The following is a 26,134-nucleotide window of genomic DNA, read 5'->3' as shown; positions in this document are numbered from 1 at the left end:
AGGGGGAGTCCATTAAAACAAGACAGGGACCAGCAGAAAAGCCACGGCAGAGTCAGGGTCACCAACAAAATGCCTGACTTAGGAGTAACATACTATTTGGAAGACAAGCAAGAGGGTTTTCCAGGAGAGGGCTTTCCATTCATTAATTAGGAAGACTCTATTTTCTGTGGTGGGAGACAAAAGGTATGCAGAACATTCGGAGCCTCCACAAGCGTAACTTTATTATTTATTTAGTATTTTTTAATACAGTGTTGTTAGAGGAGTGGTTTTGTTAAGGAAGTGTTCTTGACATTTTACAAACACTGTTACAAGGAAGGACAGTTGTCAAACCAGGAGATCTAAAACCCTAATGAGCATCACTGCTCTGGCGGCTGCAGATGTTCTAATTAGTTTTTCTGGTTCAGCTCCCAGTGATTTAATTGCGCAGTATCAACCCAATACCACCTTTCAATAAAGTGTTCTTCAGAAATAAATTAAGGTAGTGCAAAATATCTAACAAATTGAAATTTGGGTATTTGGATGTTACAGAAGTCTTTTCCATCATCACAGGAAATACAGTCACATCTCAGCTGCAACAACGGTGTTTTAATGATGTAAACCAATTTCATGTTGATTACAAAGCAAGAAGCAGAGAAAAAAAAACAACCTTCTTCAGTGGGAAGTGAATTTGGGTGATTGGAATGCAGCCAGCTCAAATGAGACTCTGCCTGAGCTCCTGGTCTTGCCATAGTTCACAAAATCCAAAATGTGTTCCCTGTCATAGGGATCTATGTGAAAAGAACTGTAAACACCCATCTGTTAACTCTGTGCTGTCAGGTAGATGCTATGCTTGCTCTCTGATATCACTTGCAGTGGCTGACAAGGAAAATTGATGGTGATTCATACAGATATCTCCTTTCCTAAAAATACTGGAACAGCAGTTTGCGTAATCCTGAGATTCATTTAATTAAGGAACATCCCCAGCACTGTTTTATTTGATCATAGTTCCTGTCTCTCGCCTTCACCTCCCTCTCAGCTTTACCACAATGTCTTTCATTTAATGCTTTTCATTAGCAAGGCCCTAATAAGAGGATTAATTCAAAAAGAAAGCAGAGAGTGGAAAGGTAGGCACTGAGGTGTGGCTAGTGATTTAAAAACCGAAAGGAGAAGGGAGTGGAAATGTATCAGGGAGAGGTGGGATGCTGAGGCAGTCCTGTTTACTGCCGGCAAAAAGAGAAGCTGAAGGCAGGGGCCCAGCTGCAGCATGGGCGCTGTGCTATCGTATATGTCTCTAGAGAAGGAGGGATTCATGCAGGTGAGGAATATATCTGAAGCTTAATGCCTCTGCTGGCTTCTGGTGAGACAAGACCGCTAATTTTAAACATTTTGAAACATTTTCTGCTTGAAACCTCAGTATCATCCAATTTCAGTGTTTTGAAAAATGCTTCTTCAGTGAGATTCTTGAAGAATGTTGAGAAACGGTGTATGACATACATGATAATATTTACCGTTTGACAGCTGAGACGCTAAAGCTGTACCTAACAATCTCCTACAGGTCTCCCTGTTTCTGACCAAGGCAGCCTCTGAATAAGGAGAAAGCACATAAGGAAATGTTCCACTGCCTTCCAGGTGACCTTGGCATTTTAAATCAGGAAGCAAGCAAGAAACCTCGGACTTCATCCGGCTCTAGCTTGTTTTATTTATTACAGTAGCACTCAGAGCCCCAGCCAGGAATCAGAAACCCATTACGCTGTCTAGCATGCAAGTGTATAACTAATGGACTTCAAACACCCCTTATTTATCAGCAGTGGTGCTTTAAAACAACTTTGCCTGGAAAGATAGGATTTGTTGTGAAAAAGGGGGAGATGCAATTTTTCATCCAGAAATGCCTTCTCCAGAAGGATTCAGGGGCTCTGGAGCCAGAGGCAGGATGGAGCACTGTCTAGCTGCCCGTGCACACAGGACAGGCTGCGCACTAAATGTGGTAATTTTTGATTAGACAGGTACGACGCCTTGAATCACAGTTCCGAACAGCGAGGAAGCCGTCGCTGAGGAGAAACGGCAACACCAGTTTATCGAACCAGACTGAACCAGCAGTAAAGAACGCGGCGGTGGTTACTCGCGGCAACGTGGCCCCGCACGCCACGGGCGGCTCAATCCCAGCGCCTCCAGAGCCGGCACATTCCTCCCCTCAGCCGCGCCGAGCCCTTCCCGGCCCGTCCCGTTCTCCCCACCTGCTGCCGCCACTAACGGAGCTGCCAAGGACGGCTCCCTCAGGAAGGCGGGCCGCGAGCACAGCGCCCTCTCCCGCCCCGTCACCGTCCACCGACCCACTTCGGCAGCGGAGGGAGGGGCGCGGCCGGACTTGTTTCTCGGCGGAGCGATGCCGCCCTCCTGAGCCTGTCAGTCGTCCCGGCGGCCGCGGAGGGTTACGGGGCGCTGTGCAGCTCGGCGCAGGCGGCCTGGCTCTTTCAGCTGTCGCGGCAGGTTCGTGGGTGTTGTGCTCGTGCTTGCCACCTCACCTGCGGTTCGCTTCCGCTGCCCCGCCAGCAGCTCCGCGCCTCGTCCCGCTGTATCTGCGCTCTCCGCTACCGCTTCCCGGCGGGCTGGGGCTGCGTCTTCGCGTCGGCTTCCCCCTTAGCCTGGAGGCTCCCAATATGTGCAGCATCGTCTGTGCTAAGAGGCACCAGGTAGGGCAGGACGCCCCGGGCGGCCGGCCCAGACGCGGCCTGCACCGGCTGTGAGGGGACGGGAAGCGGTATGGCGGGGCAGCGGACACTGTGGAGCTGGGGACAGCCGGGGGCTGCGCCGCCACGGCCCCGCTGCGCTTTGTTCGCCGCTCGGCGCTGGCGCAGGGGTGGTGGCGGCCCGAGGGCTGCCGGCGGGTGGGGCGGGCCCCACGGTGGCGGGCCTGGCCTGCCGCACCGTGCCTACCCCACTCCCTCGGCGGGGGGAACACGAGTCCGGCTGGGTCCGCGGCTTTTTGTTGCTTATTTGGTCCCGTTTTTCAAGGGCTGGCCACATCTCTTAAGTTGCCATGCTCTTCAAAGCGAAGTTGTGTGAATGGCCTGAATGGTGTGAGACGGATCCCCTCACAGCTGCCGGCCTTCGTCCACGGGGGGTGCCGCGAGGGGGAGTCGGCGTTGCCGCCGTTTCCCCGCATGGACACCAGCAGCTGGTGGGAATGCCGTGTAGCTCCCAGGCCAGAAATTCAGATGTGCCTCGTACGGGTGGTTACTGTTCCAAGGTCAGGCGTTGCCTGCGCGCCTTTCCAAGTGCCGCGCTGCAAGTCACGTAGTGACAGCTTCCTTAAACCCTTTATAGTAAGGGTAGGAGGGGGTGATGGGAGAAAAATCGCAGGAATTCTGGACTTCGAAAAAAATAGCTGTTTTGGGTTGACGAACGTGTGCTGACAGCTGGTTGCCAATGTCATAGCCCTCCCTGTCATCTGTACCAGTTCTAGGAAGTAGGCGGTAACACAGTGAAAACATTGGATGTCAGTCCACCTCGGTGCTTCTGGAGAAAGGTGATGAGTATTGAATGACCAGAAGGGCGTTTGGGGGCGGGGGGGGGGGGGGGGGTGTTAGGGAAGGTAGAGGTACGGTGTTTTTTGCCCGCATACACAGAGTTTGAGTACGTTTTTAGAATTTTTCTGAGGTGTTTCAAGGTAGAAAATACCTTTTAATTGGTATCTTCACTGCTCCTTCGCTTGGGGTTCCCATAGACATAAAAACTGAATTGGTTACAATTTTATGCAGGGTGGAAAAATGTTGATGAAGTGAGAGGTGAGGCATCTGGGTTGTTTACAAAGGACAAAGGAGAAGGATAGCAAGACTGAGTGGTGGTAGATTACTGGAAATTCAGTATCATGTCACTTTCCTTGTTGTGGTTTGTGAAGGGGAGGATTTTTCTTTTTATTATTTTCTAGTGATAGGTGTGTAGACACCACATTTATTCTCTTCTGTCAAGGATCTATAAAGTAAGAAACCAGGCAGGATGTGGTGGTTTGATGGTGAGATGGGTTTAATTTTAGAAAGCAGATTTTGTAACCACAAGCCTAACTCTTGGAGCAGAGGATGCAACAGTCAGGTAATACTTTCCAGTTAGGAAATAGTACTTTAGCTACTGTAAATAATTTTGTTTGTCTAACTTTATTTTCTTCAGCTTAAGTTCTTAAGGAGCACGAGATGAGTAAGACAAGCAAAACCTGCCCAGAATGGGGGGTGTGAGACAACACTGACACAAACAAAAATCCACCAGTTTGCTGGTTGTGTGACAAAGGTTTGAAGAACTGTGGGAAGGTGTGTTAGTAGAAAAAGAGAAAAAAAAGGGGGGGGGGGGGAGGGAAAGAGCTCAGATTTTAAGAGTGCATATGAAGCAGAAGGTAGAAAAAGAGGTGTAGATAAAGACTATGACAACAACCACAAAAAAGTACTATGTGGAAAAGGAGAAGAGGAAAGGGAACCAGTATGGAAAAGTGGGGTAAAAAGCAGTGGTAAGACTTGGTGAAACAAAAATGGTGTATCAAAAGAAGAGGGTTGGGGGGGGGAAGGGATAGCATTGGAAGCTGTACTAAATGGGCACCTGGTGTGCTACAGCTCAGAGTTGTAGTTGGAAAAGCAGTATCATTCAAACATGAAACCTGCTTCTGAATTTTTTTAAGTCTACATACACAAATGTGTGTTTGATAGATCTTTCTAGACTTGCTTTCTATAGAGGACAGTCCAAGAATTACACCTTCTTGGACTGCATCTAAAAGATTTTGAAAAATGTTCATAGTTCTTTTTCCTTCCCCTTCAATTCTTAACCAGTGATAGCAAATGCTCTTTCCCTCTTCCCCTCGTGGTTGAGGTAGGAAACCAACTAAGCCTTGAAGTGAAATAGAACAGTTTTGTTTACAAGTCAGTTATCAATGGGACTAAATCTTCAGTGGATAACAATTGAAAAGTGAATATGCAAAACAAAAGCCATATAAATTCTGCGAGTCTTTGAATCACTGGTGTAAAGAAAGCAAGCCTGTTTAGTGGTGTAAAGTAGGTTGATACATGTCTTGGTCCATGGTGTTTATCTGGAATGCAAACTTGGACATGAAAAGATTGTGTGGTTTTACCATAAATAAATGCTAATGTATGAAAGAGAAATTTGGAGGATGCCTAGTTTTATCTTCTGATAGAAGTAATGGATTATGAGTAGTTATAATTGTGACCTACATTTCTTCTGAACTGGGCAGTGAAAAGCCAGAAAGCCCACAGCAACTAAAAAGCACAAAGTGTGTTAAAAGTATCTCCCCTAGTTGATCTATTACTTGTGACTTGAAGAGATACCAACCTTTACCTGACAAAAAAGTTTGGGCAGAATTGGTACAAATCAAGGCTTTTGTTTACTTTTATAATGAAATACTGCACATGGAAACTACCAATGGACTATACTAAAGACGAAAGTTGTCAGATGGAAGGAAAAACAAATACTGCCTGTGGTGTTAGGTCATGGCCAAGGTGACTTTTGCCTTAGTATGTTGCTGTGGGACCTGTTGTCTTAGCACCTCACCTGAGGCCAGAGCTCATGTGTCCCCTGAAAGTGGCTCTGCAGTGGAGAGTCCTAGGGCAGGTTTTAGGTCTCAGAAAAATTCAGCAGTAATCATCTTGTGGCAGGTTTCTTATACGTTGAAATGTTTTCTGCAGTGAACAGCTGTTAAAAAAAAATTGTAATGAACGCATCCTAAATTTTAAACACATTAATTAATAATGTGTTTAAACATGAAAAATAACAATTTAAAGTGTATTAATTATGACATTTACTTGCTCTTATAACAGAGCTAATCATCTTTAAATAGTATTTGCAAGATACGTATAAGAGGATAGCATAGTGAACTATGAGAAGACTTAGTATCGTTATTTAGGTGAGTCTTCTTAAATGCACCTCTAAATGTATACAGTGAAACGGAAAGATGAGCTTAAAGGGAGAAAAGTCCTCTTCTGGAAGTCAGTTATGTGTGGTGAATTTATCTCTGAGTGTATTATGAGCCATGACTCTTTCATGGTACAGAGGTACATACGTATAGCAAGTGAAAATATCAGTCTGTGCATAACAGTAAGTGTTTAGGAAACACAGTTATGTTTAAATCAAGCAATTGGCCAGACATTTGAGTACTGCACTCCTTTAGTTGAGTACAGCTGTATCAGTGCAATGCACCACATGAATGCCTCCTGGCTTCTGGCCTGTCTCAATCCTCTGCATTGTTAACGCCTAACACGATTTTACACCTAGCTTTCTTTACAGTGAGGGTGGTAAAATACTGGCACAGGTTGTCCAGAGAGGTGGTGGATGTGCCATCCTTTGAGATGGCCAGGTAGGATGTGGTTCTGGGCAACATGATCTAGTTGAAGATGTCCCCTCATGACAGGGGGCTTGGACTAGATGACCTTTGAAGGTCCCTTCCAACCTAAACTATTCTGTGATTCTGTGATCAACTCTTGATTGAAGGTGGCTCAACAGGAGTATTAATCTTAAATATTAAAACTAGAATGAAAATCTGAAGTTTATATATCACACTTATTTTTTTGCTTTATTTTAAAAAATAAATACAGGAAATAGACCTGCTCTCCAGATTTTTCTGAAATGGAATGTGTTGTTTCCATTCTGGAATGCTAATTCTCTAGCTTTAGCATGTTTAAATAACTGTGTTTTTATTGAGCTTGAAAACTAATAATTTCCAGAGGCATTAGACTTCATACTTTGCCTGTCTGGCAGTGATCTGGAAACATAGTACTTGGTTTAAAAATGTAAAATCAGGAAAATTATTAAAAAAGCAGCTGACAGTTCTTGATGTGGTGAGCTAGAAGCGATTATCAGCAAGGAGGTGGGGGAGGTAATGGCAAAGTGAGTTAGTTTTGAAGTAATTTTAAGAAAGGAGTTTGTTTGCCATACTTGTTTATAACCTTTAGTGCAGAAAAAATGCAGCATTCTTAGGTTTTCATTGAATTTTGGCTTATTATCTGGCTCTTGTTTTGGCAATATACACCAAACTAAAAGGAATGCAGAAAGTAGTAAATATGCTATTTTGAGTAGTAATATTAGCTATGGGTCACATGCAACAGTACTGAAACTTTGTGGCAAGAATTAAGACACTCTAATTCTTAGATATTCACATTGGGCAGTATGATTAGCTGCACGAATGTAAAATGTGTGGGATTGACCTCATGCACAAAGGAGGACTTTAAAAGATAAATCTTCCATTTCAATCCAGAATTATTTTGGATGTCTTTTTTAGGTCTTGAAGGTTGTAAGCAAGTACATCAGGCAAAGTTAAAACATTGCACTTGTTCTTCTGTTACAGCAGAATATGACAAAACATGCTCAGAGATGTAAACTGTGCAAGGATGATTCTGGAATTCAGTTGAAATTGTTGGAATAATTGTCATGTAACTAAGTGTTTCAGTTGAGGTGAATCTTTGGGGAAAGTGTGGACATGAGACTGTTTCTGGTTTTGAGAAGTGAAACTTTGACTGCTTTGGAAACTGGAATGGTTATGCCAGTTGTACCAACAAGAAAAATACTGACTTCCAAATGCTTAGTTAAATATTTGGTAAACAGAACTTGGTCTCAGTTTTATAACTTGCTTGTAGGATTATAAAAAGAATATATATTTAATCCATGAGATTTTATTTTTCCTAGCAAAGTATGGTGACATTAAAGTATGTTGTAGAAAGTTGTAGTCCCCAGGGTACTGTTCCTATAGTCCTTCCTGCATTTCAGGGGTACTATAATCCAGACAGCCGCCACTGTTGCTCTGGAGCAGTTGTTTCCTTCTTTATACACGTTGTGTCTGTTTTAGTAGCTAAACTTAATTATTTGTACAAGGTTATCTACCTTCAGCCTTGCAAGAAGCTGTTAAGGATGGAAGCAGTTTTTTGATAGAGCTGGTATTTAGTGGGATAATGCCCCTTGCAGCTCTTGACAATCAGCCTCCTGCTTGAGTTACTGATCTACTTCCAGACCAAGGGCAGTGCAGTTCTTACCAAAACGATCCCCACGTGTAAGCGCTGGCCAGGCAGTAGGGTCACGAGGCTCTCTTGCTGCAACATGGGTGACTTTTAATTTTTGACGAGGAGAAAAGAGCTGTACCTCTTCATAGGAAAGCTGATTCCCAGTGTGGCACTCATTCTGTAGATACAAATACAGGTTTGAAACTGCAGCAGGAAACTCAAGTGGATGAAGTGATTGATATTTTCCTGAGGTGGCATCAGGGTCGTGGAAAGTTCCAGAGTGGGTGTTTGTTGCCTGTTCCCTCCCTGCTCCTGCTGCTCCTCCTCTTCTCTCCTCCCCCCCACCAAAAACCCAGCATAAACAGCCCACCCACCTGCAGAATCCCAACAAAGTTACTCCAGTTGCAGAGCTTAACCAGAACATAATAGTTTCTGATTGCAGGGTAGCAAAGAGACTTTTTTATCAAAGAAAGTTGTCATTGAAATAGTGATTTCTGATTTCATAAGGTTTTTTGTTGTTGTTTTTTTATTTTATTTTTATTTTTATTTTAGAAGTACTGGAGATATGCTTAGTCATTTCAGACATGTCCTTAATCCACCTCTAGTCCATTTTATGCATTCAGTAGAAGAAGGATATAAGTAGATGAGTACAGGAAAAGCAAAAGGTAGGAGGCATGTGGATTTGTTTCTTTGTTAAAATGTAGTACTTTTTGTTGTGTTACTTAAGAGTTATCTACTACTGCAAGCAGCAATATTGATTTGGATATAGGAAGTGCTGAAGATTGGAGTTGGTAAGGAATTATCTAAAAACAAGATTCAGCTGTTAGAATTTTTTCTCTAAGCACAAATTTAGCCACTTTTTTGTCTCTGGGTATAAAATTGATGTGGTTGACTTCTCATTAGGCACGAGAATGTATTGGTGTCAGCAGGGAATTTTTCAGGCTTTTTTTTCTCTTTTGTGTGTGTGAAGGAAAACATGTTTGTTTGGGCAAGGAACTTCTCTTTAAGACAATATTAAAGTTTTGCCTGAAATACATGGTTGTACTCTCTACTGTCCTTTTACTTTATGCTTTCTCCTTTATTGCAGGTTATGATGCATGATTATCACAGAAGAAATTCATGTCTATAGCTTTTAAGGACTTTATTACATCATCTTCAAGCCTGCTAGTTTTGGAATCCACATTGCATCTTCAGAGACCCATCTGCAAAGACACATCTGCTTTTGAATTTCAACAAACATCTCCTGTTAAAAGATACTGAAATTAAAGTGCTCTGTTTTAACAAAGTAATACCATTATATTAAGATCTCCCAGTTAAAATTTTATTGTCATACATTTGCTAGGTAAGTTGATGCTGTTAGCCGTATGTAAAATACGTAATGCTTTTTCTAAAGTTATGGACTTTAAAACCTTTCTAATGTAAAACACAACAGAAGAAAGTGTATACAAGTGGATAATGATCTTTGTAAGTAATATTATTGTTGCCAGTTTAGGGTCAAATGCTTTTAGTATTAAGTGAATTTAAAATAATTGGATTAACACTAGAACTGGGATGGGGGAGGGTGTTGCCATTTTTGCTACTGATTTTTGCTCTCCTCTTTTTCTGTTTTGGGGTTTTCTTGTTTGGTTTAATCTGAAGAGTTTTCTTAAACTTCAGGTGGAAATCATTGCTGGTAACATTATTAGTATCCTACATGTACTTTCCTTTAAAAATGTTGATGAAAGTATACTTTTGCATATATTAGCAAAAAAAAAATCTACTAAATCTGATCTTTGTAGAGGGGAATGAAGCTTCTTGTCTAATCCAGTGATATTCAGCTTGCTCCTATGGAGTTAGCACAGATTCAGCATGTAGTTTTGAAGTTGGTACCTACTGAAGTGATGTGCATACGTTAAAAGTTGTGGTTTCAATTGCTGAAAACCATTAATCCAGCCAATCCAAAGGTGATCAACATGTGCTGATCAGCAGTAGGACTTCTCTAGGCTTTTTTGAGATGATGATGATTTATTTATTTTTTTTTTTTAGTTCCTCATGAATGTTTGCAAGCAATGTGTTAATAGTATTTCAATTCCAAAGCAAACGTTGTATCTGTAAGCTTTATACATTGTGTTTTCAGCCATACCAACACAAAAATGATTCCCAATGGATATTTGATGTTTGAAGATGAAAACTTCATTGAGTCATCTGTTGCCAAACTAAATGCTCTGCGCAAAAGTGGTCAGTTCTGTGATGTCCGTCTCCAGGTACTTTTTTTCTCTCAGGGTATGGTGATTAAATGCGTTGGGGATTTTGGTTACATTGTGTAACACTATGTGCCTCATTGACTGTGAGGCATGAGATATTAGAATCTGATTTTTATGAAAAATGCATACTTTAAAAATCCCAGATATACTTTGAGAGAAGCAACGCTAATATTTTTTCAGGTGATGTGAATTGGAGACAGTATTGATTTGAAAAATTTATTTGAACTTTGACATTCACTTGGGTAGGCCTTTATAGTATTATAATACAAACATAGTTTAAGAAAATTCTTACCAGCATGTGGGTTTCTTATTTGTGTTTTAAATAAAGGTATGTGGACATGAGATGTTGGCGCACCGAGCCGTGCTAGCTTGCTGCAGTCCTTACCTGTTTGAAATCTTCAATAGCGATAGTGATTGTCATGGAATTTCCCATGTTAAATTTGATGATCTCAATCCAGAAGCTGTTGAAGTTCTGTTGAATTATGCCTATACTGCTCAGTAAGTAGTTTGCATAGAAAGTAGACAGAGCAGACTTTCATTTAAAAAAATCAAAATAATAAAGATTAATTTTTTAATAGGTTAAAAGCTGATAAAGAACTGGTGAAAGATGTATACTCTGCAGCAAAGAAGTTGAAGATGGAGAGAGTTAAGCAGGTACACTTCTCACTTCTTCCAGAAATGTATTCCTCTTTCTCAAGCTGACTGCATCATGCTTTTTGGTGTTAATGAGACAAAAAATTATGTTTCTGCTTAAAATGTGCTCAGTGGATAAGCTTCTTTAGATGTTCATTAGAATTACATCGTTTAGAGTGACATCACTATGTATTATTTCCACTTGTGTTATCTTTGTGCTGAAGGATTCTCTGAAGTTGTATATTTGTGCACCTGTATAGTCCTAGCTGGTTACTTACTTTCAGGTTTGTGGAAGCAGTGGTGCGCTTGCTTGCATTGGGGGAATAATTAAACTTGTAAATCTGTGGCAGTATGTGGAAAAAGAATAATTCACGTATCCTGAAGATACTCTTGATAGCGCCTGACTTTGAGAATACTTTCTCTTGCTGCAAATGGGGATACCTTTGACAAGAAATAGGGATTCTTATCTTCACTTGACTGCAGATAAGCAGTTTTGAATAGGTGTTCAGTAGAAAGGCATGGGGGTCAATGTATGTGTGAGAACTTTTAAATGTGCATATCCATATGGAAGGCAATGTTTTGTTTACACCTGTAGCTCAGGGAGAGGATGACAACAGTCAGTCACTATTCTGCAGTTAGAAAAAAGCCATTGTTATATGTTGGGAAGGATAATTTAAATGTATAACAATCTTATCTATGTGTAAACTAAGATGCAGCCTTTTTTTTTTTTTTTTTGTAAAAGGTTTGTGGTGACTATTTGCTCTCCAAGATGGATGCTCTGAGCTGCATCTCTTACCGCAACTTTGCAAGTTGTATGGGAGACTCACGTTTGTTGAACAAGATTGATGGCTACATTCAGGAACATCTTTTACAGATTTCAGAACAGGAGGAATTTCTCAAACTTCCGCGGTTAAAGGTTAGCTTAAGTTTGTAGATGTCCTTCTGGTATGCAATTTCCAAGAAAGCAACCCAAGGAGCAACTATTACAGCTTCCTTTTGGGGACTAGGAACAGTAAAAGTCAGTAGGTGCACTGACTTTTACCAACAATGTGGATATTCTGGATCTGTTCATCTTAACAGTAGAGAATACACACTATCATCCTTTCTGAGCATGAAATGTAACTGCAGATGGACTTAAATGTGCTTCCTAGTTTCAGTGGGTGGGCTGAAATCTCCTTGTAGCTGGTGTTTTCTAGCTCTCTGGTAAAGCAAGAGTAATGTTCACTACATAAAGTACAGTATGCTACAAATACAGGGGTAATACCTATAGACTAAATCATCTTTCTCTCTTCTGATTAAAGCTTGAAGTAATGCTGGAAGACAATGTTGGCCTACCTAGCAATGGCAAACTGTACACAAAGGTAATCAACTGGGTACAGCGCAGCATCTGGGAGAATGGAGACAGTCTGGAAGATCTAATGGAAGAGGTTAGTCTTTAAGAAAATGGGATTAAACATAAAAAAAAATCAATATGAAGGATGATCCCATGATCCCGTTTTTTTTTCTTTCACTTTTTTAACTATGACCCTAAAGAATTTAAATTTTACTGTAGGTACCCCTAAGCTGAGAAACTGGGGGGGTGTTCAGGTGAGCTGAATGAACTGTTCAGTCTGGTCTTCCTCTTTCCTTTTTTTTTGCTCACTATGTGCCGTATAGTAACCTCAAAGTGGCGTGTATCTTGCTTTAGAACTGGGGAGGTGGTACTGAAAGTTGCTGTAGATTCTTGATGTTTTCCTTTGCAGGTTTTGCTTGTAAATGCAAAGTAGGTAAAAGCTTCTAATGGTTGTTCCTCCCCGTTGATTTATCTCCCCATAGGTTTATTAACAAAACTAGGATACCAAGGCTGAAGAACCAAGAAGAAACCTCAAGTGTATTGACACGTACAGAAGCAGCAGTCCTGCCCCAGTTCTCCTAAGAAAATCCGCTGTGGGCAGAGAACGATGATGATGCTTTAATGGTGTTTACTTACTCCTTTACAGGATACATTATTTTGAAAGTTGTGTGTTTATTAAAATGCTTTGCTCATGAATACTTATACTAGATATGGCCTGGGCAGTGTTTAATGGAAAACTTAGTGGGGAATCTAAATTTTTAATTGGCTAGAGACAATGGACCTTACAAAATCCCCTGAAACATCAACATTTTCAAGTCTGTTACTAGAGGCACAAATGATCTTCAGAAACACTTGTATAGGCAAAAGTACATGTTGATACTGTCATATATTATCAAGTGTGTATTTCCTCTTGGAAAAACTTATTTTAAAAACTTCGAAACAGTTGCATCTGATCTTTATTTGTGGCAACAGTTTCCTCAAGAACTTAAATTTATGTTGTCTTCCCTCATTCCCATACCTTTCTTTTAGAGTCCACTCTTGGCTTCTCTTAACATCTTTTGATTGAGATAAATACGTGTATTTTTCAAAGCAGAAAACTTGTTTGCGGGGATAGTGAAAATGCTTGCATGAGATTGTGAATTTGTGTAATTCTGCAAATTAATGTGCTTTTTGCTTGTCTAATGTTTCTGTGCTGGAAAAACAGTAGAAGTCCTTGGAAAATGAAGATTTCTCTCAAGCTGAGAAAGTAAGGAACCTCATCCCATGTTTGAAGATTGCCACCATGACATCTGCTTCCTTTTAGTTTTGTCATTCTGCTAGATTGAGATGAGATCACAAGAAGTATGCTGGCGACTGCCTTTTGTAATCTGTCTGTAGCTAATAGCAGTGGAGACAGTAGCCATATGGGTGTTCTGTTGTTGTTTTTGCAGGTTCAAACGCTGTACTACTCAGCTGATCACAAGCTGCTTGATGGAAATCTGCTAGATGGACAGGCTGAGGTGTATGGCAGTGATGATGACCACATTCAGTTTGTGCAGGTACAAATTGCAGACAGTCTCAGGTAACCCCAGATAGACTGGAGCAGTTTACAACACACCTGAAGTCTTGTGTACTGTTATCAGAGAAGGCAGCAGTAGCTTTAATGAAGAAATAGGTGATGAGAAAATATCGTTCTCGAAACTGCTGGAGGCAGTGATTTAGTCTGTGTTTCCAGTTTCTCAGCAGACTGACTGCAAGTCTTTGCAAAACAGAGTGCTTGAGATATGACTTCTAAATAAATCTTAGGCTGTTAGAAGAAAGAAGAGGTAGAAAAGCAGCCAGCTGTAGCAAGTCAGCTGTGGCTTTGTAGACATATTCAAGAGACTGTAAAGAATCACGGACTGCTTGGCTTGCAGTGGAGAATGCATCTGTTAAATTTTGGCACAGAAAAAGATCCCAGACGTAAGTTCTAATCCTTCAGCTGTCAATGTCCATTTCTTTTGTTCAGCTGCACTTTTCATGCACAAGAGAGATTTTTAAAAGCAGCAGTTAAGTACCGTCTCATCTGGAGATAGCCAGTACTCTGTGTACAAATCAGTCTTGTGCTGAGGGTTTTTTTGGTCTGTTAATTATACTTTTTTTTTTTTCTAGCCAGATATAATCATTCTCTACTCTTGAAAAACACAGCTTAGGGCTACAGAGGCTGTTTAAGAAAAAAAGAATAATGATGGGCTAATAGATGCAAATTGTCAGTTGCTTTATACAAATAAAGGTTGTTTAAATTCACGGAGTTAGAAGCAAATATTTTAATGCATAAGAGTGGAATATGCTGATGCAAAAGTAATTTCTGAAATTTTTAGCTAATGTTTGTATAAAACACTATCCCAGAACATGGATTTTAGAAGTGAAAAGAGAGGACAATGAAAAGGCAATTAATTTTCCAGTTTCTTAGTTGTTTTTAGTAAGCCTTCACAGCCTTCACCACCTTTGGCTACTACTTGCAATAGACGCTGATAGGTGAACGTTCAAAAAGTTCATTTTCAGAAATAAGGCCAAGAGTTCTCAACTTTATGCATTCCTTAATGATAGTAAGAATTGCCAACTTCAGCCATTCTAAACAGTTGAGAAAAAACTAACACCATATAACCCATAGATGACAGCCCTGGAAAAATTGTAACTCTTAAATCTTTTAATTACTAAAGTTTGTAATTTCTGTAACTGTTGAGGCAATTTAGGGATAAGAATAATCTGTTAATTGGATGAAGATTCAGAAATAACAAAAATATCATCCACAAAGGAACTGATTTTCATGGTGAGCTGAGTATAGCAATCAAACTCTTACATGTAAGCGTATCTATGAGTTAGATGATGTATTTCTAAAGTCATATGACAGTTTCCATATAGATCAGACTTCAGGGAACTGCAAGCATTGCAGATTTGATATTGTGGTCATAAACTTTGCTGCTAAACCGAGTAGACAGAACATTAAAACTTCATGTTTGGTTCTTATGATTCAGAAAAAAATGAACAACCCAACCAACTGTGCAGTGTGCTCTGAAATGTGAAGGGGGGGGGGGTGAGAGGGTGGGATGTCATAGTTGAGCAAAATAATGTAAGCTATAGTACAAATGTAATTGAAGAATTAAAGAAAGCAGAAATCTTCTGTTAGGTATCAAGAAACAGCTAATCTGAGCACAGAGAGCAACTGAGACGAAATAAATTTGTCTTTAGGGAATGAAGAGAACAGTTAATTCACTTCCAAATAGCATTGTAATTAACCAAGTTCCAGAGGCAGAGCTTGTGAGTGAGGCTTCTAGTTTGTATCTGTTCTCTCCAAATGGATGTAGGTTTTTCCTTCCATTTGAAAACCTTGCTAGTAACTCATACTCTCTTCTAAGAATTTGAAGTGATTTCTAGTCAGACACCAGCAATATAAAGCTACTGTCGCAGGCTGAAAGGATTACCAGGATAAGATGTAGGGTGGGTTTTGGCCACTGTTGCTGCGTAGGCAAGATTTTCTGTTGAAAATGTAGGTGTGCTATAATTGATGCTCTGCGGAGGTGGTAGCCTAAGTGTTCTTTTGAATAGTTATGTGTTAGAGAAGCAAAGGAGGAAGGAGGTGTAGTCTTTGGCTAGGTCTCTGTAGCTGCCTTTTGATTTTGCAGAAGAAGCCACCACGTGAGAATGATCACAAGCAGATTAGTAGCAGCTCCTCTGGAAGTCTTTCTCCAAATGCTACTGTTCAGAGTCCTAAACATGAGTGGAAAATCATTGCTTCAGAGAAAACTTCAAGTGAGTAACTGGGGCAGGGTTTGTCTAAAAGATGCATCTGGTATTGTATACCTACCACTTCCCACTCCCTGGGCATTTCTTCAACATCTGTAAGGAATGCAGAAGTACCTTTTCTTCCTGATGATGCAAGTGAAATTTGCTTAGTAATCTGTGGGATGTTTCTAACGTAACCGGGGCCTAACTAGGATCACTTACATCTTGATTACTTATGCGCAGGCTGCCCCAAATCCCACAGAAATTTACCCAGAAAGTCCTAAGGATCTAGGCAGCCTCTAATTTACAGAGCTATTTGGTGTATGTGCGCAAGACACCTTTCTTCTAGCACATCTTTAGATTGCTGTCTTATGTCCTTTTAGCTTATTATATTAATAAGCTAAACCACGTATTTTTCAGTAGCTATGTGAATACTTGGAACCACAAGAAGAAATAAAATTTTCACACTTACAAGGGGAGAAGTGTAATCTGATGACTCTAGTTGGTATCCACTTAAATTCACCTAAAATTTTATTATATTGACGGTCTTCTTTTCTCCTGACAACAGGTAACACCTACCTGTGTCTTGCTGTTCTGGATGGCGTGCTGTGTGTGATATTCCTGCATGGCCGTAACAGCCCGCAGAGCTCTCCCACAAGCACACCACGACTGCTGAAGAGTCTGAGTTTTGAGCTTCATCCAAACAATGTCATTGAGAAGCCCATGTCTCCAATGCAGTATGCCCGCTCTGGACTGGGGACAGCTGAACTTAATGGCAAACTGATTGCTGCAGGTAAAAGAAATAGTAACAATTCTTTAAACAACTTGCTGGGTTGGGATGGGGGAGGGCAGTTACTTCCTAACTGTGTATGCTATATTGGAGTCAGTGTTTTTCAGTGTCAAAGCTGTTGGTCTGTGGAAATGTGGTATCATATAACCTTTTGCTTTTAGGTGGATATAATAGAGAAGAGTGTTTGCGCACAGTGGAATGCTACGATCCGCAAAAGGATACTTGGACTTTCATTGCACCAATGAGAACACCCAGAGCTCGGTTCCAGATGGCAGTTTTAATGGTGTGTGTTGGGTGGAGAGCGCATGAAATGTGACTTTATGTAAATGTAGGTGGGACAAACAGGGCAAACTTTACAAAATGGTAACAGATGTTGCTTAACTGTAGTTACATAGTTACTAAAGTGCTAATGATTTTTGTTGTGTACTTAGATGTGAAGCATCTTATCTTTTCTATTTAGGGGCAGCTGTATGTTGTGGGTGGGTCGAATGGTCACTCAGATGACTTGAGCTGTGGAGAAATGTATGAGCCAGAAATAGATGACTGGACTCCTGTTCCAGAACTGAGAACCAATCGCTGCAATGCAGGTAACACATCTACAGTTGACTGAATGGGGTTTTTTAAAATATATCCATTTATTAGCTTACCTGTTATCTTTTCCTATATTAATAGGAGTATGTGCCCTGAATGGAAAACTGTACATTGTTGGTGGTTCGGATCCTTATGGCCAAAAAGGACTTAAGAACTGTGATGTGTTTGATCCCATAACAAAATCTTGGACAAGCTGTGCTCCTCTCAATATCCGTAAGTGTGTTGTGTAGTGGGGAGGGGAGGAGTGATTGCAAACCTGCAGGTTTAAAACCAACCAACCCAAAAAACTGTTTAAATATCAGCTGCTGTGGCATGGTGTTAGTGCATGACTTCTGCGCTGGGCTGTAACTCCTGGTGTTTTGATTGTAGGGAGACATCAATCTGCAGTGTGTGAGCTGGATGGATATTTGTACATAATTGGAGGAGCAGAATCCTGGAACTGCCTGAACAGCGTAGAGCGTTATAATCCAGAGAACAACACCTGGACACTGATCGCGCCCATGAATGTGGCTCGGCGAGGAGCTGGAGTGGCTGTTCGTGATGGTATGTTTCCATGTGCTTAAACAACCTCTTGCTTGATGCTTAATGAATCTTTCATGTTAAGCTATAATGCGAGTAAAATACAAAGCTTCCTTCCTTCCCAGCAAGGAAACAATACAGTAAGAACCTGGCTATGTTTGCCTCCAATTTTAATTAAAAATTGTAACCAGAAAAACAAAAAACCTCTAGTTTTTGTTTTGGGGCATTCACCCCTACCAGTTTTCTTTTTAAAACATCACCATTCAGTTTCTAGAGCTGCATCTGCCTGACTTTGGACACTGCACTTACTCTGAAATAACTTCCAGTCAGCTTGAATGATCCAAAGCAGATCAATACTGTAACTTCAAACCTTAAGTAAGGCAAAGGTTTCTAACAGAAAACCTGAAGTTCCTTCATTTTGGCTTAGTTTGTTTGCCCTGAAAGGAGGGGTTGTGTTTGGTGACACAGGCGGTGCTTAGCAGTGAAACATTCACTTTGCTTCCTTTTGCTAGGAAAACTTTTTGTTGGTGGAGGCTTTGATGGCTCTCATGCAGTGAGCTGTGTGGAGATGTACGACCCTGCTAAGAACGAGTGGAAGATGATGGGAAGTATGACTACTCCAAGGAGCAATGCTGGGATTACGACAGTGGCAAACACTATTTATGCAGTTGGGGGATTTGATGGCAATGAATTCTTGAACACGCTTGAAGTCTACAATCCAGAGTCAAATGAATGGAGCCCCTACACAAAAATTTACAAGTTTTAAGCAAATTAAATTATCTCTTCAAACTAACAGGCTTAGTGGTATAATTGTGTTTTAGTTGAGGTACACATGTGAATAGGGTTGGGGAGGGCATAGATGTTGCCAACAGCAACACAGAGCTTTTGCATATTGCATATTAATGTGCTGTACATATTTGTTTTGGAAAGAATATCAAGATGAAGGGGTTTTGTGTATCTTTCAGCTTTGGTTTAGGGTTGAGTTTTTTAAGATTTTGAAGACAACACAGGAAAAACTGGACTGGGCATATCATTGCAGGAGCTTCCCCCAGTGTTTGTTTTGTCACTTTGCACATTAGATGACTTTTCCTGTAGGATGTGTTCTTGGGGCAGGAAGTGTAAGGTTTACGGGGGATAGTTTTTTTTTCCATCAGGCCTTGTTTTCCTTCAGTAACTGGAACAATCTGTAACAAGCCTTATTTAAATAGATATAATGGCTATTTTTTTTATTAAAAAAAAAGCTGACATACCTGCCAATACCTTATCTTTTATGATTGCCTTTTTATAACAGTTTTTATATACTCAGCAGAGTATTTTATCTGTTGAAATGAAAATGGCAGATAAATGGTTACTGAAGCAAAAAGACAACCTTGGAGTTCATAGAGACTGAGTGGGGCAACTGATTTACCACTGTACATGAGCTTCTGAGCTTTTTCCTCTGCTACAATATTGTAACTTAGTATGCAACACCTTTGTTAGAGCTGAATAGAGTTTCTGAACATAACATAGCTGTGACTTTCTAGGGTGGGGAAATTATTTTGGCTCCAAATATTTTGACAAAAAAGGCAGAGGGTGCTTTCTGTACAGCAGTTTTGTTACTCTGGGTGAGCTGACCTTTGTAAAACAAAAACTTTGGTGTGCGAGTTTTCTCATGGTTATTAAACTCTGGCCAGTTGGCAATGAAAATGTGTTCATCTGGTTAGTAACTGTCTTAAGTTTATTTTTCTAATAATACATGCTGAAAGGGTGACAGAACACAACTTGACTCTGTATGTGCTCAAACTACTATGTTTTAGTTCACTTTCTCTATTCCTGTGGATAAAATGTTGGTTAGGATGACTTGGTGTCTAATGTGTAGTGCTGCACATCTAACTCCTGGTGCCAACTAGCACTGACTGCTTGCTGCTGATGCAAACACATTAAAGGTACCTTTTGGGAAATCCTTGCACCACAGGGCTGCAGTGGTGTGTCTGTGTCCTCTTCTTTAACAAGGTGTAATTTTTAATAAGAAGTTTGCAGTGCTGTAACAGACCTTTCAAATGGATGTAGCTACAGCACAAACAACAGATGTTTAACTGAATCCTCTTCCTCAAAGTAGAAGAGGGTTAAAGTGTGATGTACACCTCCTACCAGCAACTTGAGCATTACACTTACTTCTGGTGGGCAGAGAGCTCAGAGCCAGCCCTGGCTCCTAGAGAACAACCAGCTGTTGGCTGAGGGAGATTTACCCCCTCAGAAGCTGTCCTCAGGCTCAGTTTGCTAAAAGCTCTGTGCAGATGAGAGTGTGGTGCTCCACAGGTGAGATGAGAAAGGGGCCAAAGTGAACTTGAAGAAAGTACACTAGAGTATGATGAAAAGAAGCACCCCATACTCTTGTGAGGAGCTTGATCCTGTGGTCCTCAGCATTAATTAAGTAGCTTTAGGAAATTAAGCTACACCAGTGACAGCACTAATTTCAGCAACCATCCCATCTTAGTTCAGCTTTCTGATCCCAACTCTAGTTATTTCACGTAAGACCAGGCAGTCCCGCTGAAGGGGAGCATGAGCAGACCACAACATCTCTACTGGATGCAGGAAACCATCAGATCAAAGAAATGTACTGATTATTCCAAGGTGTAAAGCTGGATGCATTTGAACAGGAACAGTCAGTATGGGAGTAAGTAATAATAGTACTTGTCTTCATCCATCAGCTGTCCTCCCATACACTGTATCAGAAGTAGATGTGACAGACATCTATCATGTGGTTAAGCTGATCCAGCTTCTTAGATTTGGGATACAAATTACCAGTGTAAGCTTATTTGTGCATAACTAACTTACCTCAATGCTGGGATAAGAACTTGGATGGAAATAGCCCTTAAAATGCTTTTTGCTCCACTAAGCTGCTTCTCTATGACTTTGAAGTGTCTGGGGGCAAGAACTACATCCACAGTAATTAGGCAAAGTGAAAACAGCTACTCAAAGAGTGTAAAATTAACAGCCATTTACTGTAACAATAAATAATATTTTTACAATGAAGATTTTACAAATACATCCAAAAGTTAATATCAAAATAAACGCTTCTAGAACTCCGCGGTCATCTCATCTCTGTACAAATACATACATAGAAGAGGTAGGTTAAAAGGCCACAGAAGCACTGAAAATGGCTTTTAGAAAGTTTCCATGGGCTTAAAGCAGTTTTGGAAAGCAATAAAACTGGTTCAAAAGAGGTGGCACCTGGAGAGCAGATTTCTGTATGAAGATTAAACAGACATTTTAACAAAGGAAAAACATCCATTTCCTCCAAAAGAGGAGCAGGACAAACATACCTGCATGACAGCAGGGGTTTGTTTTGGGTTAAAAAAAATTTTATATATATATATATATATATATAGCATAAATCCATTTCTTTCTTTCCCCATCTGCTGTCCTCTTATGTATCCTGTAATTCACTACACAGGCTACATACTGCGTTTGCATGTTAGCCCTTCATGTCTGCAGGGTTAGCAAGCATTATGGGTATCTGTCTTGGTATTCAGCTGTTTTCCTTTCTGTCCTTTTAGAGCCCCAGGTGTCACAATATATTATTTTTCTCACCTGTCACTTCAGCAAACAACTGCCTTACATGGATTTTCCTATACAACCATTAACAAATCTAGCTCCAAACATCTGGAATTTAGAACACCAGTCCAGCACATCTGCTGTGCACCAAAACAATTCCATTAGATGGTGATTCTTAGCAGAAATCCTGGCATTTCATGTATACCTGTAACTAGTTGCTTGTTTTGTTTCCCTTCAAATCAAATACAAAACAGCACCATCAAAAAAAAACAGAAGGCAGATTTTTTGGGGTCCTCGAATATTTCCCTCACATAACCCAGAGAGGTTAGACTTTGCCTGGACAAGGGAAGCGCAAGGGGTGAGCAGCAGAGCTCCAAACCTTCACCCAGGTGTCACAGCCAGCCCCTGTTGTTGGCTTCTGTCTGAACTGATGCATGGCACTGCTTAATGGTGTGTTCCAGCTGGACCAGCTGGCAACATCCAATTTCTAACCTTTTCCTAGGGAAGAGAAGACAGAAAGGTTACCAAGACCCTATGGACCACTGTATAGACATGAATCTGGCCCTGTATTCCTCTAAAACAAAGTTCAAAGGGATTCTAATACCATGCTTTAATTCTCTCAGAAACAGAGAATACTTGGTGCCTCTGGAAATCCAGACATATTTTTATCTTTATAAGAAATGACAGAGCTGGGTAATCATTACATGCTCCCAGCTATATCCTGCAATGAAATCTTCAGAAAGGAACAACTGAAGAGCCACACTGCAGTCATCAGTTCAGTCTTCTCAACCCAAACCTGAGCCTTTAATTATAAAAAGTTACTGGTTTTTACCCACTGTGTTTAAACTGAAAGTCAATTACACATTTCCTACAGGTTTGTGTGCTACAGATAGAAAAGTTCTCTCCACAGTTACAACATTGTCAGAGACTGATTTTAGGCTTCAGGAATAGTGTGACTTCAGTATTCATTGGGCGCAGCTAGTCCTGTTGCTCTCACACTTGCTCAACATCTGTCGTTTTCCTGATAATCTGTGGAGTGTCACCAATCAGAGACAACATTTTACAAGCTTATGCTTGCACAAGTTAAATGTTGTTTTAATTAGCTGGTCATAAAGGGACTTATGGTCAAATATTTAACATGGGACACTCAGAAAAAAGTATTGTAACATTTTTTTGGAAACCAAAACCTCCCCTAAGCATGCATTTACAGTAACCACAGTGATTCCTGCCTTGGAACATACGTCAGGCTGGCAAACAGTGCCAGATGTTTAAATAGCAGCCAGTTTAGTTGAACACATGAGAAACCTCTCTAATTTCAATGTTCTTCTGAAAGAAAGCAAAACAAAGCTTCCATCCCTCAGAGCGGTTCAATAGCTATTAGCAAAATGACCAGATCCAGGATGTCACTTCCCCGTGTCCAATTTCATAAAAATCAGTGGACAGACACTGAACTGCTGCAGGCCCTGGTGCATTTTTATTTACTCACACAGACTGATCAGTCTTCCCTGTGCAGTTTTGCCTATTTCCCAGCTGTGAAACAGCCAAAATACCTGCTCTTGTTTTTCTATTTGAACTTGGAATTAGATGGTAAACTAAAAATGGTTAAACAGCAAGAAAAAAAAACAACCAAATCCTCATTTCTATACTTAAGCTTGAGTATTCTGCAAGCATATTTGCTACTCCAACTGGTGAGGGGAAAAGGAAAATAAATCAAAGCTTGCCACGCAACCCCAATACTATACATATACACATATATTTAATACAATTCAAATTAAAGGATGCTTTTAAAAAAGAAATGCACCTTATTATCTTCCCAGTATGTTTTGGCTCTCACAGGTAACAGAAGCTTGGGAGATCAGCCCAATAGAGCAGATGAATTCTATCACAAGCAGCAGTCTAAATGTGTATCGTTTCTCTGGCAATAATCAGCACTGGCACAGCTATGCTGACAAAAGAACATCCATCCTCCTAATGAACAAGTGTCATTCACCAGCTAAAAACTGTACCTTGACTCAGTTTTGACACAGGAGAGTTAAGTACTACTGGGCAGCCAGTAGTAGGCACACAGTATACTTACTTGGGCTATCAGTCCAGTCTGAATACAGAATGAGAGAACATCGAGATGCCTCAGCAATACAAGTTATAAACCCTCTGCGGCAGTGAGTGCCTTGAAAAGCTTTCACTAAGAGCTCTTAAAACTAGCACAGAAAAGTGTCTCATCAGTTTCATTACCCTTACCTCAATTAAAATTTTCCCTACATCATTCTAGTGGTCTCTAAGTAACAGTTAAAATTATAAATAGTATGATATCACATGCAGACTTTTATACCCAAGAACAGTACAAGAGGTGAATCAAACTACTGTATTAACTTACTGTATTAACTAGAAATAAAGCTAGTCAGGCCAAGAGAGGCTGTTCCTGTACCCTCAGTAACAACACTGGTGCATGCTGGATTGTGGATAACTTCCATTGAAACATGTGATGCCAGTGTGGGACACCCAGCTGTGCCAGGCTGGAAGAAAGGGGTGTACACAGGCACTGAAAAAGATTCTCAAGAATCAGAAAAGGGGATGAGGTTTGCAGCTGGTGCAGCTAGTACCCTCAGAGAGCAGTCCTGTGCTTCACTGCCACAGCCTATGTAACAGGACAATACACCAAACCCTTGCTTTGACCACACCACGCTCAGAATCTGGCCCCATGGTTGGCAGGACAAGGAGAGGCACAGGGTGCTCTCCCTGGCTAGCACGGAATACCTGGCCATAGGGATCAAGCATGCTGGCACCCATGTCACTGCCCATTTCAGACCTGAGGCATTGGCATCTTCCCAACCACCAGCCAACACAGTCACCTCCACCTCCTTTGCTAGTTTACTATAAGACAGAAGCATCAGATGGAATAGCAAGAAGAGCAGTGCAAGAGTCATACATTACTTTTAAGCAATCTACTTGGACACCCAGCCCTCCATAAACTAGATTTTCTTAGTTATGACAAGATCATAGGCTTGCAAAAAATATTTCTTTCTACCACTTACCTTTTACATCAAACTGCCATTTATTAAATGATACAAACTGCTCACTGCTCAACAGTGTACCCTGGGTAATTAAGAATTCACATTAGCTGCTTGCCATGCAAGCTACAGCAATCTCTCTGAAACTTCCCTTGCAACCCAGCAACCCTACTGCTCACAGTGCCCACTTGAATGGGGAGTGAGGGACAGAGGAAGAAACAAGGGCTTTAACTAAACCTCCCTTAATCTACCTAATTCTTCTGCTGAAGCAGCTCAGGACTGTAGTGTGTTCCCACTATTCAGAAGGCAAAAAACGAATTCAATTAAGACTCACCAGGCTAGGCTTTTCATGGTTTAGTGTGAGGTGTCCCTGCCTACGGCAGGGGTTTGGAACTAAATGATGTTAAGGTCCTTTCCAACCCTAACTATTCTACGATTCTGTAATTTATCAGGCCTGAAGAATCTGGACTGAGGAAGAAATCAGTGGCCAGGCCTGCCCTCTGCCACCTTTGTATAATTCTGTCTCTTTCCTCACAGGCTACTGCCTTGCCTCATAATAGTGATGTTAACTGTGACAGATCTAACTCAGTAAAGTGGGTGATTTTTCTCGTTGGAGAATCTCACCAGATCTCAGTCTCTACCAATAAAAGACAGGGGACATGTGAAAGGAGGGGAGTAGGGAGGGGAAAGGAAAGGGAGACATGGGACACAGCACCCCACCAGAAAAGGAGAGGTGGGTCAACACTACTCAGATCTATGGAAGAAGACTGGAATCTACCAGGCAAGTTCAGAAAAAAATAAAGTCAATTAAGAGTTTCTGATGGAAAAACTTACTTTGTGAATTTGCTGAAGATGCAAAGAATTGTTACACTGGATCTCTGGGGCATTTTTGTTCCATTTATATCCTAATGATCTGGACTCTAGTCATTGGCTGGCATCCTCTAAATGCTGCTGTGATACCAAAGCCCATAGTAACCCTTAGGGATACAAAAGCAGTGAGAACTCTGCATGTAGCTTTGGCTATTTAGCTCCAAATAGTCCTTTTCCTTCTCCAGACAAGAAGAAACCCTTTGGATCAAATTCTTAAGATGAGAGCACCTTGGCATATCCTGAAAAAGGAACAGTGAGAACACAAATATTCTAGACAGGAATTTATCTCCCAGAGAATTAAGAGGCCAGGCTGAAGTAAAAACATTCACTGGTAATTGAAGCAAGGGGAAACGCTTTGTTCAGCATGTTTCTGCCAAAGCACAAGTAATTCAGCCAGCCTTAAAGCAGTCTCCTTTCCTGTGCTTTTGCTCTTGGCACACCTCTTTTTAATTGAGTGCTTTTAAGATTTCATTTAGCATCTCTGTTTTATTGGGTGGAGTAATATTTTATTTCACTTCTGCAATACCTAATAGGTTCATTGCTGTAAGAACCAGGAACAACAATTAGACGTAAGTAGTACTTTGAAAATCTGTGGACTGAATTTATAGCAACAGATCTTAACCTTTGCTTAATTTCCTTTATATGTTTTCAAAGGACATTACTTTCATGTAACAAAAAAATCATTGTCACTCTGTACCACTCTTCCAGAAAATCAAAGCTCTGGTGAGAATGTTTGTTTTGGCCATGAAACCTACTGTGGCACACAGAATTCACAACAGTGCTCCAAGTACTCAGGTTTTCTAATAAAATGCAGACCTAGGGACATCTTTCTTTTCAAGCATCAAAAAACTGTATCTCCCTGTCTACCCTTAGCACACCACCAAAGGCTGTACGTACACTGC

At 40.8% G+C, this 26,134-nt stretch overlaps 2 protein-coding genes across 8 annotated transcripts in view; one reads left to right on the top strand and one right to left on the bottom strand.

Moving 5' to 3' along the window:
• The first annotated feature begins 2,467 nt into the window (after positions 1–2,467).
• IVNS1ABP (influenza virus NS1A binding protein) lies at positions 2,468–19,770 on the top strand. Of its 2 annotated transcripts, none has more exons than XM_057427426.1 (15): positions 2,468–2,669; positions 9,052–9,306; positions 10,081–10,207; positions 10,536–10,705; positions 10,786–10,861; positions 11,583–11,756; positions 12,142–12,267; positions 13,604–13,711; positions 15,818–15,944; positions 16,486–16,710; positions 16,869–16,990; positions 17,168–17,294; positions 17,380–17,511; positions 17,668–17,841; positions 18,330–19,770. In XM_057427426.1, exons 3-15 carry the CDS (start codon positions 10,097–10,099, stop codon positions 18,581–18,583), a joined length of 1,926 nt encoding a protein of 641 aa, XP_057283409.1. In that variant the 5' UTR covers positions 2,468–2,669; positions 9,052–9,306; positions 10,081–10,096; the 3' UTR covers positions 18,584–19,770. The 2 variants fall into 2 exon arrangements, with proteins under 2 accessions (XP_057283409.1, XP_057283410.1); XM_057427427.1 differs by lacking the exon at positions 2,468–2,669 and adding an exon at positions 8,499–8,629.
• Positions 19,771–21,691: 1,921 nt separating this feature from the next.
• Positions 21,692–26,134, bottom strand: part of SWT1 (SWT1 RNA endoribonuclease homolog) — a 35,384-nt gene continuing 30,941 nt past the window's right edge. For all 6 annotated transcript variants that reach the window (XM_057427420.1, XM_057427419.1, XM_057427423.1 and 3 more), the window contains one exon: positions 21,692–21,852. In XM_057427420.1, the coding sequence (XP_057283403.1) occupies positions 21,747–21,852 (106 nt within the window). In that variant the 3' untranslated portion in view covers positions 21,692–21,746. The remainder of the gene's footprint in view (positions 21,853–26,134) is intronic.

The sequence above is a fragment of the Pezoporus wallicus genome, unplaced genomic scaffold, assembly GCF_028554395.1.
Source record: "Pezoporus wallicus isolate ANWC-B61680 ecotype Strahan unplaced genomic scaffold, APGP_CSIRO_Pwel_v1 scaffold_7107, whole genome shotgun sequence".
NCBI lineage: Eukaryota > Metazoa > Chordata > Aves > Psittaciformes > Psittacidae > Pezoporus > Pezoporus wallicus.
Note: the sequence above shows the minus strand (reverse complement) of the source record. Positions and strands in the feature narration are given on the sequence as shown.

What these genes read in the sequence shown, in the direction of transcription:
- IVNS1ABP (XM_057427426.1), top strand. Translation starts at nt 10,097, where the DNA reads ATGATTCCCAATGGATATTTGATGTTTGAAGATGAAAACTTCATTGAG. An exon ending in AACCAATCGCTGCAATGCAG is followed by an intron (nt 17,295 to 17,379) that starts GTAACACATCTA and finishes CTATATTAATAG; the next exon opens with GAGTATGTGCCCTGAATGGA. An exon ending in TGGAGTGGCTGTTCGTGATG is followed by an intron (nt 17,842 to 18,329) that starts GTATGTTTCCAT and finishes TCCTTTTGCTAG; the next exon opens with GAAAACTTTTTGTTGGTGGA.